This window comes from Tamandua tetradactyla, chromosome 4 (genome assembly GCF_023851605.1).
Source record: "Tamandua tetradactyla isolate mTamTet1 chromosome 4, mTamTet1.pri, whole genome shotgun sequence".
NCBI lineage: Eukaryota > Metazoa > Chordata > Mammalia > Pilosa > Myrmecophagidae > Tamandua > Tamandua tetradactyla.
In genome coordinates this window covers 2,865,104-2,881,712 of record NC_135330.1, presented here as the reverse complement: position 1 = coordinate 2,881,712, position 16,609 = coordinate 2,865,104, and the positions used below count along the sequence as shown (strand labels likewise).

The window sequence follows — 16,609 nt, the reverse complement described above, 5'->3', positions numbered from 1 at the left end:
GGTGTCCTTGCTGAGACCCTGAGTGTCTTGAGCTGTGCCTTGACTGGCCTTGGGCAGTTCCATGTTCATGTTCAGACCCAGAGCCCCCTTGTGAATCTTCGGACTGCCCTTCGCTATCACTGTGTTGAGCAGTACCAGGTCCCGCGTGTCTTCCCTGACTTGGTCCGCTTGCTTGTTGTCCATGCCTTGACCCCGAATGTCTAGAAGTGTCTGGTGAGTGCTCCTCGTGGGACTGGGGCTGTCCCCTTGTCGTCGATCTCGACTGTCCCTGGCCAGATCCAGTTTGTTCATGAGAGGCTGCATCCCCGTGATGGGAGCCTGAATGTCTCGCAGTGCCCAGCGAGGGTCCATGACCAGCTTCTCGCCTTGGTCCTTGGTGGGATCCTGAGTGTTGAGCGGCTGTGTCAGGGTGTGTGTGACTGGCATGGTTTCCTTGCTGAGACCCTGAGTGTCTTGTGCTGTGCCTTGACTGGCCTTGGGCAGTTCCATGTTCATGTTCGGACCCATAGCCCCCTCTTGAATCTTCAGACTGCCCTTCACTATCACCGTGTTGAATATAACCAGATCCCTCATGTCTTCTGTGACTTGATCCCCTTGCTTGTTGTCCATGCCTTGACCCCGAATGTCTAGAAATGTCTGGTGAGTGTTCTTGGTGGGATTGGGTCTGACCCCTTGTCGTCGATCTCAACTGTCCTTGGAGAGATCCCGGGTGTTCATGAGAGGCTGCATCCCTGTGAAGAGAGCCTGAACGTCTCGCAGTGCCCAGCGAGGGTCCATGACCAGCTTCTCGCCTTGGTCCTTGGTGGGATCCTGAGTGTTGAGCGGCTGTGTCAGGGTGTGTGTGACTGGCATGGTTTCCTTGCTGAGACACTGAGTGTCTTGAGCTGTGCGTTGACTGGCCTTGGGCAGTTCCATGTTCATGTTCAGACCCAGAGCCCCCTTGTGAATCTTCGGACTGCCCTTCGCTATCACTGTGTTGAGCAGTACCAGATCCCACGTGTCTTCCCTGACTTGGTCCGCTTGCTTGTTGTCCATGCCTTGACCCCGAATGTCTAGAAGTGTCTGGTGAGTGCTCCTGGTGGGACTGGGGCTGTCCCCTTGTCGTCGATCTCGACTGTCCCTGGCCAGATCCAGTTTGTTCATGAGAGGCTGCATCCCCGTGATGGGAGCCTGAACGTCTCGCAGTGCCCAGCGAGGGTCCATGACCAGCTTCTCGCCTTGGTCCTTGGTGGGATCCTGAGTGTTGAGCGGCTGTGTCAGGGTGTGTGTGACTGGCATGGTTTCCTTGCTGAGACCCTGAGTGTCTTGAGCTGTGCCTTGACTGGCCTTGGGCAGTTCCATGTTCATGTTCGGACCCATAGCCCCCTTGTGAATCTTCGGACTGCCCTTCGCTATCACTGTGTTGAGCAGTACCAGATCCCGCGTGTCTTCCCTGACTTGGTCCGCTTGCTTGTTGTCCATGCCTTGACACTGAATGTCTAGAAGTGTCTGGTGAGTGCTCATGGTGGGACTGGGGCTGTCCCCTTGTCGTCGATCTCGACTGTCCCTGGCCAGATCCAGTTTGTTCATGAGAGGCTGCATCCCCGTGATGGGAGCCTGAACGTCTCGCAGTGCCCAGCGAGGGTCCATGACCAGCTTCTCGCCTTGGTCCTTGGTGGGATCCTGAGTGTTGAGCGGCTGTGTCAGGTTGTGTGTGACTGGCGTGGTTTCCTTGCTGAGACCCTGAGTGTCTTGAGCTGTGCCTTGGCTGGCCTCGGGCAATTCCATGTTCATATTCGGACCCATAGCCACCTTGTGAATCTTCAGAGTGCCCGTCGCTATCACCGTGTTGAATATAACCAGATCCCTCATGTCTTCTGTGACTTGATCCCCTTGCTTGTTGTCCATCCCTTGACCCCGAATGTCCAGAGTTGTCTGGTGAGTGTTCTTGGTGGGATTGGGTCTGACCCCTTGTCGTCGATCTCGACTGTCCTTGAAGAGATCCCGTGTGTTCATCAGAGGCTGCATCCCTGTGAAGAGAGCCTGAATGTCTCGAAGTGCCCAGCGAGGGTCCATGACCAGCTTCTCGCCTTGGTCCTTGATGGGATCCTGAGTGTTGATCGGCTGTGTCATGGTGTGTGTGACTGGCATGGTTTCCTTGCTGAGATTGTGAGTGTCTTGCAGTGTCTCTTCGCTGGCTCTCAGCAGATCCAAGTTCATTTCTATACCCCAAAACTCCTTCTTCCTGTGCATTTTTGGCCTGCCCTTCACCATCACTTTGTTGATCTGTAGTGAATTTCTCCTGTCTTCTCTCGTTGAATCCCCTTGAGCGTTCTCTCCCCGTAGACACGGATTGTCTCAAAAGGTCTGCTGATTGTTCTTGGTGCCTACCTTGATTTCCCCTTCTGTTTGATCCGGACTCTCCATTGTCATAATCTCTGTATTCTTGAGAATATATTTCCGCTTCTTTAGTGCCTGAATGTTCATAAACGTTCCTCGTCTTTCTAACTTCTGTTCCTTTTCTTTCCCTTCCTTTGTTTTCTGAATATGTTTCTTCAGCTTCTTTGTTTGAATAGGTGGATATCTGGTAGTTAAAGGAATCTGAACATAGTGGCCTTTCTCGTATCATTTTCTCCCTCCGTCTTGGACTCTTGGATCTTGACTTATGCTCCTTTCTGAAATTCCTTCTCGAGCCTCTTGTTTTCCTTTTCCTCCCTTCTTCCTCTTCTTCTGCATCTCTTTCTTCTTCTTCATTTTCATTGTTTTGAACAGACTTCGTATGTTTTTTTGGTGCTGCTTTTGTATATCCTTTCCTCATGGACTCATAGTATGCCTGAGCCAACTTAAAAATCATCAGAAAAAACTCGGTGAACTCCACTTTCTTGTTGTGGTCTATATCTAGTATGTGCATGAAGATATCAGCCATATCTGGATCATTTGGGTTCTGCAAAGGGAAAATGCCCATAGTCAGATCTCATCAGAATGACTCACATGCTCAGCTTATAAGTTCACACTAGGTTCACACTAGGTTCCTATGATTTCCTTCTTTATGCAAATGTAACCTAATTAGGTGGGTATTTATTATTAGTTTTTTCATCTTGGTAAGCTATGTTGAGGATCTGATTCTTACAGGTACTGTAAAAATAAATCAATCCTTCTAAAAGCATAGTAGAGTATCAAAATATGATTTGTGGGGAAGTGCTTTTTTTCTTTAATTCTAAATCTGCATTTCTTGTTTTTTTACATGGGCAAGCACTGGGAATCGAACCCTGGTCCTCTGGCATCGCAGGTGAGCTTTCTTGCCTGCTGAGCCGCCGTGGCCTGCCCCTCTTAAACAAACTCTTTTCTCTCTCTCTTTAATATTAGAAAGCAGTAACTTATAATTAATTTATATTAATTTCTTTGCCATTAATTATTTACCTCCTTTTTTCTACCAGATTGGACATTTTGTTTGTGTGTATGTGAAAATATTTGTATGTAATAGCATTGAAAGTAATTCCACCTGTTTTGAGCGAAGTCTATATCTTTTCATAGTTCAAAAGACATTATTCACCACGTGTTCACAGTAAGCATTGGTCATCTTTTTAAGAGCAGTAAGTACATAAACTTTGGCCATTGCAAGTGATATTTACCTTCATAATTTCTCGTAACTCTGTTTCCAATAGTAACTTCAGCTCTCTTTTGTTCAAGGTGTCATTGTTGTCATCCTTGATTGAATATTTCTGGAAAACTTTAATGATGGCAATGATGTTTTCCAATAAAGTAGACATATTTTGGGAATATATATTCCTAAGTGGAAGGAAATAAAGATTTATTTTTTTGTTATCTATTTTTTCTTGGCTGTATTGATAATTATTTTGATATGACTCATTTGTAATACCTCTTCCATCTTAAAAACAGAAGTTGACCGTAAAAAATGCCCTCTACCTTCTGCATAGTGAACAATCAACACAGAATTATACTCGATTATTAAGCCTCCTCATTTCATGACCTTCATCCATTTATAGCAGAATTATAGTAAGTTCTTAGATCTCAGTGTGCTTTGGTTAAGAACATCCCATGTACTCACCTGACTGTGTTCACAGAGGGATTTAATAAAGCCTGAATGGTCAGATGCAGGGCAATTTACTCAAACCAGCTTTTCAGAAAATAATTCCCTAAAAGCTAGTTTGGCAAATGATTAGTTTGTTGAGAGACAGTCCTCTATGAACACCAATTTATGAAAAGGTTAAGGCACCCAAAGCACATTCACTCAATTTTAACTGTTATGTAAAAATAAATAATTTCATGATATCTGATGTGTTTTTAATCAGGCTAGGATGGTTTGATTGATTTCATGTATTACAAAAATTTTATTTTGACTAGCTGTCATTTTGTCATTTGTGGAGTCACATAAGTAATGTTCATTTTATGTCATTGCTGAACGAAGACTTTAGTAAGTAGCTGCTAAATTTGAACAAACATTTACTGTATAAAACAGTGATAATAACTAAATCATGAGTTGTAAAACAAGGAGAGACTACAATGGAAAACAATATGAAAGGTATGAATGAGGTATTTGGAGATAAAGCATCTGTGGCCCTTGGATTGTTTGCTGAAATGGATAAATATTGATTAATTCTCGACGTGGTTAAGACATATTAGTAGCATTTAATGCAGGTGTGCAAGCCTTCCTTCGGGGTCCCTCCTCTCTCCTACTCCTCCTCCGATGTTGCTTTTATACACTTTGTCCGAGTTTCCTCTTCCAGTCGTTATGTGTCCCACAGTTCACGCATCAGCTTCTTTTCTCTATTTGTATTCCCTTGGGGAAATCTCATCTAGCCCCATAACTTTAAGTACAATGCATGTGTTGACAATATCCAAATTTATACCTCCAAGTACTGACTCTTCCCTAAGCAAAAGAAGGGTGTCTAAATGCCTATTCATTATTTCTACTTGGGTCTAATAGGGACTTGAGTCCTAATATGTACAAAACTGAAGTCTTAATTTCCAACTATTGTAAACTAACCATTGTCCCCAACCCCAATCCTTCTGTAGTTAACCCTATCTAGTGGTTCCAACCACAAACCTGGAAACCAATGTTGGTTCTCCTATTGCTCAAATTCTGCATGTTTTTATTGATTCTACTTTCAAAATATTCCTGAAATTGTTCACTGTTTAGTAACTCCCCACTATTGCCTTCTCTAGTAATTAGTTTTGGTTAGCACATGAATGTCTGCAGTATCTCCCATGTTAAATAACCCTCCCATGAAGACAGCAGACTGTCCACCACCATGACCCCTTACAGTCCTAATTTACTGCTTACTTTCACTGCAAAGATTATTGGCAGAGTATTCAGGGCTTTCTTCTTAAAATTCCTACCTTTCTCTTTCTTTTTCAACCACTTTTCTCAGTTTTCTTTCTCTTCACTTTACTAAAATTGCTGTAAGTCAAATCATCTATGATCTCCCAGTTACTGAATAGCAGGTTTCAATTCTCCACCATCATCTTACTCTCCCTAATAAAGCAAATAATTAAACTTTCCTTTATTCTTGAAATCTTTTTTGCTTCTTAGATGTCATGAAACCACATATCCTTGATGTTCCCCATTCCTGTTGACTGCTCCTTCTCAGTATTCTTTATTCATTCTCTTCTCTTTAGGTCAGTCTGTAAAGACTGGAAGTCCCCAATGGCTGTATCTTGGACCTTGTTCTTATCATATCTATACAGTTTTCACAGCGATCTCTTTGAATTCCTTGACTTTAGGTGCCATCCATCTGGTGAATTCCAAATTTATACCTCCAGGCTTGACCTTTACCCCTGAGTTGTGTACTCATTTATTCACTCAAGAAATATTGTACACCTACTATAGAGTTGGGTCCTATTTTATAATCTGGATATATAGTAGTATACAAGATAGAGGTGAATACCTGTACTTTTGGAGGAAAGAAACAAATGAATAAATGAAAGAATTAGAGATTTGTAAGTTTTATATATATATATATATATATATATATATATATATATATAAATTAAGCAAGAGTTATGTGATGTAGAGTTTTGGTAGTATTTACGGTAGACGGGACATTCAAACTTACAATGGAAAAATAAGAAGAAAGTATCTTATTGATTGCCTAATTTTGGGCAATAAATCCAAGATTTGAATGAGGAAGAACACAGCTCTGTTGGAGTATTTTGGAAAAGGAGTGATGTGATTCAACTTAAAGTCAGAGAGGGTTCAGGGTTCAGATAACATTCTACTTCTAAATAGGATACCATTTGTACCTTTTTTCTAGATGTATTGTGATGTCACTAAATTTTTTTGATAGGGGTTTTATCTAATATGATTCAAGTTTTAAACATCAGTTTGAACCCATGGCTAATTAGGTTGCTTCAGAGTTACTCTCTTTTGAGAACAAGTGGAAAGCGTGTCTATGTGTGTGTCTCTCTGTCTGAAATTATCAGAGAGTTATCAATGTAGTGACAATGTATACAGAGCACATTCAGATTGGGAAGAATGTACAAATAGTATTTGGAGAATAGAATAACTGAGTATTTTCTAAAATTGATGAATGATATCAAGTCACAGAATCAAAAAGCATTTTTTGGGGGTGTGTGCACAATCCAGGAACTAAGCCCAGGTCTCCCACACGAAAGGCAAGCATTCTACCTCTGAACCACCTGTGCACCCTCAAAAGGCATTTTAAAGTCAAAGCAAGATAAGTAAAAGAAAACTACACTTGGACACATAGCAGTAAAACTGTGGAACTTTTAGGGGAATGAGGAAATCTTAAAAACAAGTCAGAAGGTAAAAACACATATACCCTTCAAAGGAAGAACAGTAAGACTGACAGATAAGCTTTCATATGAAGGAATGGAAGCCAGAAGACAATGAAATGTTATTTCAACTCTGGGAAAAAATATGTCCTATCCTAGAGTCCCATACCAAGTGAAAATATCCATCAAAATAATGCTGTAATGAAGATATTTTCAAGCACACAAACACATAGAAGCAATCAGTAGCAGATATTCTGTAATAGAAATATTAAAGGAGGATCCTTGTTGGAAGTTCAGAAAGACAGAAATGAGTGAAGTACATTGGATGGGCAAATGACTGGGGATATCTAAATGGCTATTGACTGAAGAATTAATAATAATGATGATGACTTTTAAGATTTAAGCTAGTGATAAATTTAAAATATACAGCAATACCAGATAAGTCTGGGTGGGGTAGGAGGGTTTCAAGTAGTGTAGGATCCCTGAATTCTTTGGGTAGAGGTTAAAGTACTTATTAAATATAGTCTAACAATTTGAAGAGATATGCTATAATCTTTAAGATAACCATGGAGAGAATAGTAGAATAGTATATAATTGATAAGCTAATACAGGGAAATTGACAGAGAAAGATTTAAATAATCCAAATGGTCAAAAAGAGAAAAAAGATATGTAGACTAGGTGGGGTCATTGGGATCATATGAACTAAGTAGTTATATGATAGTTTGAAACCAATGACTGTACTGACTGTAAGGGGCTTAAATAATCTAAGTAAAACACAAATATAATCAGACAAAATTAAACAAAACAAAACAAAAGAACTCTATACTGCTTCAGAGACACCCATTAAAAAGTATAAGAATGAATGTAAAAGGATAGAGATAAATATGTCATGCAAACATTAAGAGCAGTAATATATAATAGAATAGTCTTTAAGGTAAAAAATATTATGTCAGGAGTATTTCATAACAGTAAAAGGGCAATTTGTCAGGAAAGTATAAAACACAAAGCTGATGGACATGGAAGGAGGAATAGACAAATGAACAATCATGGTGGGAGATTTTAACACAGCTGTACCAGGAACTAATAGAACAAGCAGATAAAATTTGTAATGATGTGGAAAGTTTCAACAACTATGACTCACAAAACCATTAACTAACATATATTGAACTCTATATCTAAGAATTGAAGAATATGCATCTTTTTGAAAGGCACATAAAACATTTAAAATTGACCATGTGCTGGGGTATAAAGGAAATGCCAACAAAGTTTAAAGGATTGAAAACTTTCATTCTCCAGCGCAGTGGAATGAAGTTGATATAGAGAGATAACTAGTAAAATCCCCCATATTTGAAAATTAAGCAATACTTTAAAATAACCATATGAGTGAAAGCATAAATCACAGTGGAAATTAGAAAATAGTTTTAACTAAATAAAAATGTGAAAATATGAAATAGTAAAACTTATGGGCACATTAAATCCTTGCCTAATGGGAAGTTTATAGCTTAAATGTTTATGTTAAAAAAGAAGAAAGATTGAAAAATCAATTATCTCAGCATTCCTGCCAAGAAGTTTGAATAAGAACAACAGATTAAGCCCAAAGATAGTAGAATGAAGGAAATAATCAAAATCAAACTGAAATTAATGAAATGGATAAAAATATGGAAGATTAACAAAGCCGACATTTATTCATTGAAAACTCCAATAAAACTAGTAAACCCTCTCATATTAATCAAGGGGAAAATAGGAGCAAAGGCATAAACATCAATATAGGAAAATAAAATGTGACATCATTCTAGATTTTATAGACAATAGAGAGATAACAAGAACTTATTATGGAAACTTTCTCCCAATCAATTTGGAAATTTAGATGAAATAGCCTCATTTCTAGAGAAATGCTACCCACCAAACTGGGGCAACAGGAACTAGAAAACTTAAACAATCATATGGTTGCCAAAGGAATTGCATCTGTAAACATTTCCAGTGGGTGAGAAACTATAGGTCAGGAAGCTTTAAATGGTGAATTCTAGTTAACGTGGAAGAAAGAAATAACCGTAATATCACAGAGATATGTTCAAGTTTGGTTTACCATTTGAAAATCAATTAATTCACTAGTTAAACAGAATAAAGGAGAAAAATCCTATGAACCTCTCATAGATGGAAAAGAGAAAGTTGATAAAATCCAACATTAATTCATGATTTATAAAAAAAAGTTGATGACATCTATGAAAATGTTATAACAAACATCATGCTTAATGGTGAAATGTTGAAACATTCACCAGTGAGGTTGGCCATGATACTAGTATACTTTCCATCATCCTAATCAACATTGTACTTGAGTTCCTGGCCAGAGCAATAAGCTAAGAAAACAATAAAAAATGTAGAATAATTAGAAAGAAGTAATAAAACTCATTACTCACAGAATGATATGATTTTTGTATGTGGATAATCTGAAAGAATGTACAGCTGAACTGTTAGACTATATAAAATTAGCAGTTTTGTTGAGTACAAGATCAGGGTAAAAATTGAATAGTTTTTCTCTACAAGAGCAATAAACAATCAGAAAATTAGAAATTAGAAAACATGCTATATATAAAAGCAAAAAAAATTCTTGGAATTCCTAGGAATAAATCTAATGGAAAATGTAAAAGATCTATACATAAAAATTAGAAATGTTGTTGAGATAAAGAAGATTTAAATAAATGGAGGACTAGGCTTTGTTCATGGGCTGGCAACCTCAATATTATTAAGATCTCAGTTCTCCGCAAATTAATTTCAGCTTCAATAAAGTCCTATTCAAAGTCCCGGAAGTTTTTAAAAGTAGAGATTGATAAGCCTTGGTTTCTAAAATATATAGTTTAGCCAGAAAGGGGGAAAAAATCCCATCTTGAAGGAGACAACTTGAGCATGTATCTGATATACAGATGTATTATAATGGAAGACAGGTTGACATGGATGTATGGATAAACAAATGGAACAATGAAAGAAAATGGAGAATTTATATCAGACTGATATAACAATGCAGAATTGATTTATGACAAAGGTGATAGTGGAGATCAGTAGGTAAAGGGAAGTGTTTGAATAAATGGTATTGGGTTAATTGAATTTCCATCTGAAAAAACTACAATGCCTAGGTGGATGTAATGTGAAAAATAAAACCAGATATGTGACAGAATACCTTCAAGACTTTGAGGTAAGGAAATATTCTTTCAATAGAACTCAAAAAGTTCTACTCATAAAGAAAAAGATTGATAATTAGACTACATTAAAGGTGGGAACACTTACTCTTTCAAAGACACCATCAAAGTTGAGAAGGGTATAAAAAAAAAAGAAAAGCAAAAAATAAAGTTGAGAAGGGTATGCTAGAGTTGGAGGATATAAGCTGCAAAAATGACCAATAAAGGGCTCTCTCCTGAATATGGAGAACTCCTACAAATCAATCCGAAAAGGACTGGCAACCCAATGGAAAAACAGGCAAAGACCATAGGAATGTTATCAAATAAAGAGAAAGATACCCAAATGGTTGGTAAACATGCCTAAAGTGTTCAACCTTGTTAAGCATCAGAGAAATCCAAATTAAAATTGCAGTGTGAGGCCACAATATACCTTCCAGAATGACTTGAACACACACACACACACACACACACAACAGGGAAAAGAAACCTGATAATAGCAAATGTTGATGAGGATGTGGGGAAACTGGACCTTTCAGACATTGCTAGTGGTGGTGTAAACTACAGAAGTACTTTGGAAGATTGGTAGTATATAAGACTCAGAAATTTACTCCTGGATATATTCCCAGCAGATATGCTTACATCAATGTGACAAAAAGTCCTATGCAATAATGTTCATCTATAATACCTCCCCAAATGTGAACAACCCAAATGCCCGTCAGTGGAGAACGATGAATAAGTTGTGGGATATCCCTGTAATGTAGTAGAGATGGGAGATGAGATGAGCCTATAGTAGGGGTGGAGAGCAAGAAAAGTGGATGGATTCTCTATGTTTGTAGGCCAAGTTGAGTGAACAGGGTGATAAGTCACATGTGTGGTATAGGTGAAAGAAAGAACTCATGGTTAACTCCTAGATTTTGGCTGGAGAAGAGCTGCTTCTTGACATTTCTGTTATTTCAATCATTTCTCACCTGAACTATCACAATCTATCACTCTGCTCCCACACTTTTCTTTCTACAATCCTGTTTTCCTCACTGCAGCCCCTACTGACCTTTTAAAAACATAAAGTAGATTTTGTTAATCCCCCTGCTTAATACCCTCCATGTCTTCTCTTCCTATGCCAGTCTTTACATGATCTGTCCCTGTATGTCTCTCCGACATCGCCACATGCCACTGTTCCTCCTGTTACATATGCTTCTTTGTGTTCTTTGAAACAAATTTACTCCTGCTTTAGAATCTTGCTCTTTGCCTTGGCTAGCATCTTTTGTTTGTCTGGTCTCAGCTCAAATGATATTTCCCTGGGAGTTCTTCCCAGGCCATCCAACATAAAGTACTTCCTTTCTCCTATCACTCTACTAGATTACACTCTTACTTTGTTCATTTTTCTTACCATTCTCAGAAATTATCTTATTCATTTGCATGTTGTTTATGGATGGCCTCCACCTCCTTAATGTAAACTACTAAAAGTAGGGAGTTCATTTTTTTTTCCTCTTGAATAATCAGAGCAAAGAGCATTGCTTGGGAAATAGAGGGTAGTTGATACATATTTGCTGAATAAATGAGTAAATGGACATTACAGCATTAATGGAGAAAAGCAACCTTTGCCCCTCGATTTTATTTCTATGCAGAAATAAACTTTTAGTAATGTTGGAACTAAAAACAGAACAAACATCAAGCTTCCAAAGCTTTTTGCCTTGAACTCCACATCCACATCTCTACCTTTCCTAACACTAAGCAGTCAGAGTTAGATGTATTCCCTCTTACCTTGTCCACCCGAAGGGCAAGTAGGATGTAGTCTGAAGGAGCTGGGTGCTGAAGCCTGGTATATTGACCTTTTTATAGTAGGTAAATGGACCATCCAGGGAGGAGCCACAGTCTGTGGGATGGATTGATTCATTCCTAACCAAACCCAGACCCACCCATAGCTCCACCTCTATTTCTTTATCAACACGTGTTTACTTCCCAGTCCCTCACGTACTCATCTGTACTTGTATTAGCAAGTTCTAAATTCAGGTTGACATATACTTCTTTCATTAGAGATTTTATGCAAGGGTCCCTTTGGCTACTGAAACTGAGATTTTAGGATTTTGGGATGATTATGATGATGGAATCATTCTATAGATATTCCTTCTTTACTTTTGGTATATGAGATTAGACAACGGGAAATACCTGAGATCTCTGAATTGTAATCCAGCTGCCTTGATCCCTGATGGTAATTGTGTGGCCTTTATCGTGTACTCTTGTGATTGTGTAAAAAGCTTGTGAGTGACCCTCACCCATTTTATCTAGTTTTTCAACTTTAGAAGCTTGTAATCACAAGGGCAACCCCCTGATGCTAATGGAGGAACTTGAATCAGTTCAGAACGAACCATTGACTTGGTTCTAGCACAGTCCCACTCTTTTCTATTTGTAAATAGTTTCTGCCTATACTTTCTATGGAGATAGAGATGGTAATAACCCATCTCCCCTCCTTTCTGCTTATACTTGATATTGAAATGGGAATAACTCCATCTACCCTTGTTTGAGTCCATAAAAACCTTGAACTTCTTAGATCAGAGAGAAGATGGCCAGTAGGCAATCTGATCATCTCTTTGTGCCTACCAATAAGCTCTATTCTCTTTTTGAAACTCTGGGGTCTCATGAATTGGTCATTTAAGCAACTGTGGCACAGAACAAACCTCTTGTGGTCAATATCAGTATCACAGATTCTTTTTGTGTGGGGACCATACCTTCTACTATTTTTGTAACTCCCACTTCAATTGGTAATCAATTGGTAAATATTTTTTGATGCATATGCTTTATGGTCCTTTTGTCTAGAAAGGTAGAGTTTACATTTCTAAGAAATGTAAATTTCACACTAGTTTGTGGTGTGAAATCATTACAAACACTTATTTCATGTTCCTCTCTATGAACTCCCCCCCAGCATACTACTTGATGAAGGATGTAGAAGATGAAGGCTCATCTTCTACAAAATTATAATGCTTGAAGAGAAGATAGGCAGCTGTAAGCAGTGACCACAAGGATTTAGCACAAATTTATTAGGAAAGAGTCATTAGTCTAATTTTACCTTGTTTTCAAGGTTACTGCATTGAGTTATCAGAAAAGTGTTCCTATATACTTCCTTATTAAACTGTGGTGTGTTCTATTCACTCTTGTAAACATGTGGAATACTCTGTGCTCTCTTGATTTCCATACTGTTATGTCAAACAGACTACTTCTCCATATTTCCCAGTTAGTCTCTGCTGTTCAAAATTGAAATTATTATTATGCCCCCTGTCAAAATGTAGTACCTTCCAGAAGTCCTCATATTAGTTAATAATATCCCCACCCACTGAGTGTCTTGACCTAGACAACGTCATTTCTCATTTCTTCCTCTCCTCTTACCCTCTAGCTCATATCATGCCCATTCTATCCAGTTGTGCTTGATGCCAGGACTGCTCTTCATTCCCAGGGCTGCAATTTTAGTCCTGGTCTTCTTCACCTTTCATCTGGGTATTTGTAAGAAGTGTCATAACTAGGCCCTCTTTCTGCCATTCAGCTGCCAGAGTCATCTTCCAATTGTATTATGTCATTCTCCACTTAAAGACTTCTGTTGTCTTCTTGCTGGCAGAATAAATTCCAGATTCCTTTACTTGTCATACAAGTACCTTCAGAACAGGCAAGAATCTGTTTCTTTCCAGCTGCCTCTCTTGCCACCTATATATTCTGGGCAAGTCACTCTAGACTTCTCAACATTCCTTGGATGATCTTTTAATGGCCCATAACTGTTCACAATCTCTACATCCTATTCTCACTACCTAGAGAGCCACTGGACCTTAACTCCTCTTCCTACATCCTTCAAGATCCTTGTGACCCACCATCTCCTGTATAAAGCCTCATCTGACATCTCCAGTTTTATCACTGTTCTCTCTTTTGTTCTCTTACACACTTTATCTCTCTTATGTCACTGGCCATATTTCTTTTCAATTATTTATTTTTGCATCTGTCCTCACCACAGGATGTTGCAATCCTCATCCTGGCATTGACTGGGTCTGCATCATCTTTTATGTCCTTGGGTCTTACAACAGTTAACTTAGAAATGCAAGGGGGTGGCCAATCTTGTTTAGAGCCATGAGATAGAAACATGCTTAAGTTTAAAACTTTTTAATGTCCTCATTCCTCACCTTAATATGCCAACAATCCCACCTTTTATGTAACAACAGCTAACATTGAAGAGCACAGTTTTCTTTTTTCTTCCCTTTGCTTTTTGAATTTATTGTCTCCTTAAACTATCAGTCATTGTGTTTTTGTCTCTTTGTACCATGTTGTAATAATAGTACTCTACATTGTACGCCCATTATGTGTCAAGCCTTTGCTAAGATTTTGCATGTATTACTTCTAATTATCAGGACAATCTTGGGAGGTCATCATTATTATCCCTACTTTAGAGATGAGGGAACTGATAGTGATAGGGAGCCCATGGTTACCCAGCAAGTTAGAGAATTGGAATTCAAATCCAGGTCGCTCTGACTCAACATCTGTGTTAATTCCTTTACCCCATTCTGCTATGGGTATAAATTTCTCTCCTTTTGCCAGTCATCTTTATTAATATATTTAATATTTTAAACAGGGTTTTCTCTCAGTGCATCTTAAATCTTGGAAATCGTTGCAGGGACATCAGAGATCAGACCATGGAATATGTGTATGTTGACACAAGGAGAGTTCAGAGAGTGGCAAGGCCTGGGCAATGTGGGATTTGACCTTGTAATGACCAGAAGATCTAAACCTTGCAGATTTGTATCAATTTGTAGGACAGTCTTTGATGGTCTGCTCTAGGATGTTTTCATTGACCATGCTATGATCATTTATGGTTTATCAGTAATTTAGATGAATATACTAAATTAGGAGATGACAAATATTTTTGGGATTGACTAAGGAGACAAAAGAGATTTTAGTATGCCACACCAATGAGTGAACCTTACTGAGACAAGAGCAAAATTTTGACTTGTGTTCTCAATTAAACATGACAAGGACAAGGTAGGAGACATGAATAAAAGAAGGATTTTATATCCCTGCAGTGTGATAAAGCCAAAAAGTTAGTGCTATTTTAGGCTACATTAAAGAAGTACAATAAATAGAACAAAAGTGAAGTTGTGTTTATTTCTCAGGTCTTAGGTGACTTGATGTTTGTCAGATTGTTTATGGAGCTTTTCTTGAGTTCTGATGACCCCTTTTCAAAAGGTATATTGGCAACTTGGTTTGTGTCTGTGTGAGGTAAGTAGGGTAATTGGCAAGGTGAGTGGTGTACAGGACTGAGAGAGACGTGGATGGATGCGAACTGTGATATCTGCATTCAGATATTCAAGCTGTTTTTATACAGAAGAAAGGTATATTGTGCTGTATAATCCCAAATGGATAGAACTCAGATTAATGGGTAGAAATTATAGAGAAGCGTATCTTGGCTTTGTGTAAGGAAGAAGATTTTAACAGTTATTTAAACATGAAATGAACTGTCTTTGGAGACAATTAGTTCCCTCTCACTGCCTAGAGATTTTTTTTCACTTGATGGCGCTTTGGCAAGCAACTGGTCTACTCTTGTCATATTGCTGACTACTATGATGTCCAATGTTGCATGGCTGGTGAATATAAAGGTCAGGACTTAAGCTTTCAATTCCAGTCTTTTGACTCCGTATCATATCTCTTTACACTGTACTAGGTCGTACCAATGTTGGGGAGATGAGTATGAGACAGGGATATGTTGGAGGGGAGTTAAGTGGAGGAGTATGGGGGTAGATGTCTGATAAATCCCCCTTTCTACCTGAGAGCTATGATTCCATCATTCAAGAAAATTCTTTTGCCTTAGCCCATTTGGCTCAGCTTGAGTGCCTTTGGCTGCAGGGGTAACAGAACCAGCAATTTCACTTTATTGTGTGGGCAGGAGGGAAGCACTTGGCTTTCCATGCACCAACTCCTGTCAGTACAGTGGATTCCACTTCTATACTGGCTTTTTACCCTCAGTATCCCAAAGGACTTTTCCCTCTAATCTCTAAAAATAACTGACTGTGGAATGAGGAACTCTGTGATGTGGGGCTTCTTCTCCATTCCCAGAAAGACCGTATTCTTCACCTCATTGGTACCAGACAATGGAAATCATTCCAGAGGCATTTTAAGTGTGTATAATTATATAATATGTCTGCCAGGATTTGTTAAGGAGTCAAGAGAACTTCCCCAAAGACAGGTGGCATTGACAAATCATAAATTATAGGATTTCAATTACAATCATTCAATAAGCTGACCCTCCCTTTTCCTATCCAATGAGCTGAAGAGACATTATGTTGCCATATGGCCGCTGGGCTGCTGATGTGGGTCATGTTGTCACGACTCAAGGGCACAGCACTTTAAGATGTGTGGCTGAGGCTGTAGGAGGGAAGGGGAGTTGGAAAATATGGTAAATGATTTCATACAGCAGGTGTAGTCATCTCCTGGGAGGTGCTGTTTTGGGGTTAGAATTTTTCTAGATTGAATATTGTATTTCTTGGCATGGTTGAAACTGATGATGCCACTTAGCCATATGGTATTGGGGTACTATCTGAGAGAAACATCCTACTCACAGCATGTATTTGCCAGGACAATGGTGAGGGAAAATAATTTTGATCTTAAGGAAAATTTTCAGGTTGTCTTCAGTGTTCCTGAACTCTGCTTTCTCTAGCCTCTTGTATGTGTGT

At 38.8% G+C, this 16,609-nt stretch overlaps 2 protein-coding genes across 2 annotated transcripts in view; one reads left to right on the top strand and one right to left on the bottom strand.

Moving 5' to 3' along the window:
* Positions 1-16,609, top strand: part of LOC143679731 (late cornified envelope protein 1E-like) — a 281,074-nt gene that overhangs the window by 75,148 nt on the left and 189,317 nt on the right. The window lies entirely within an intron of this gene.
* On the bottom strand, positions 685-3,749 carry LOC143680109 (uncharacterized). Its single transcript, XM_077156734.1, has 3 exons — positions 3,612-3,749; positions 1,703-2,923; positions 685-1,662 (listed from the first exon to the last, which is right to left on the bottom strand). The coding sequence occupies exons 1-3, from the start codon at positions 3,747-3,749 to the stop codon at positions 685-687; spliced, it is 2,337 nt and encodes a 778-aa protein (XP_077012849.1).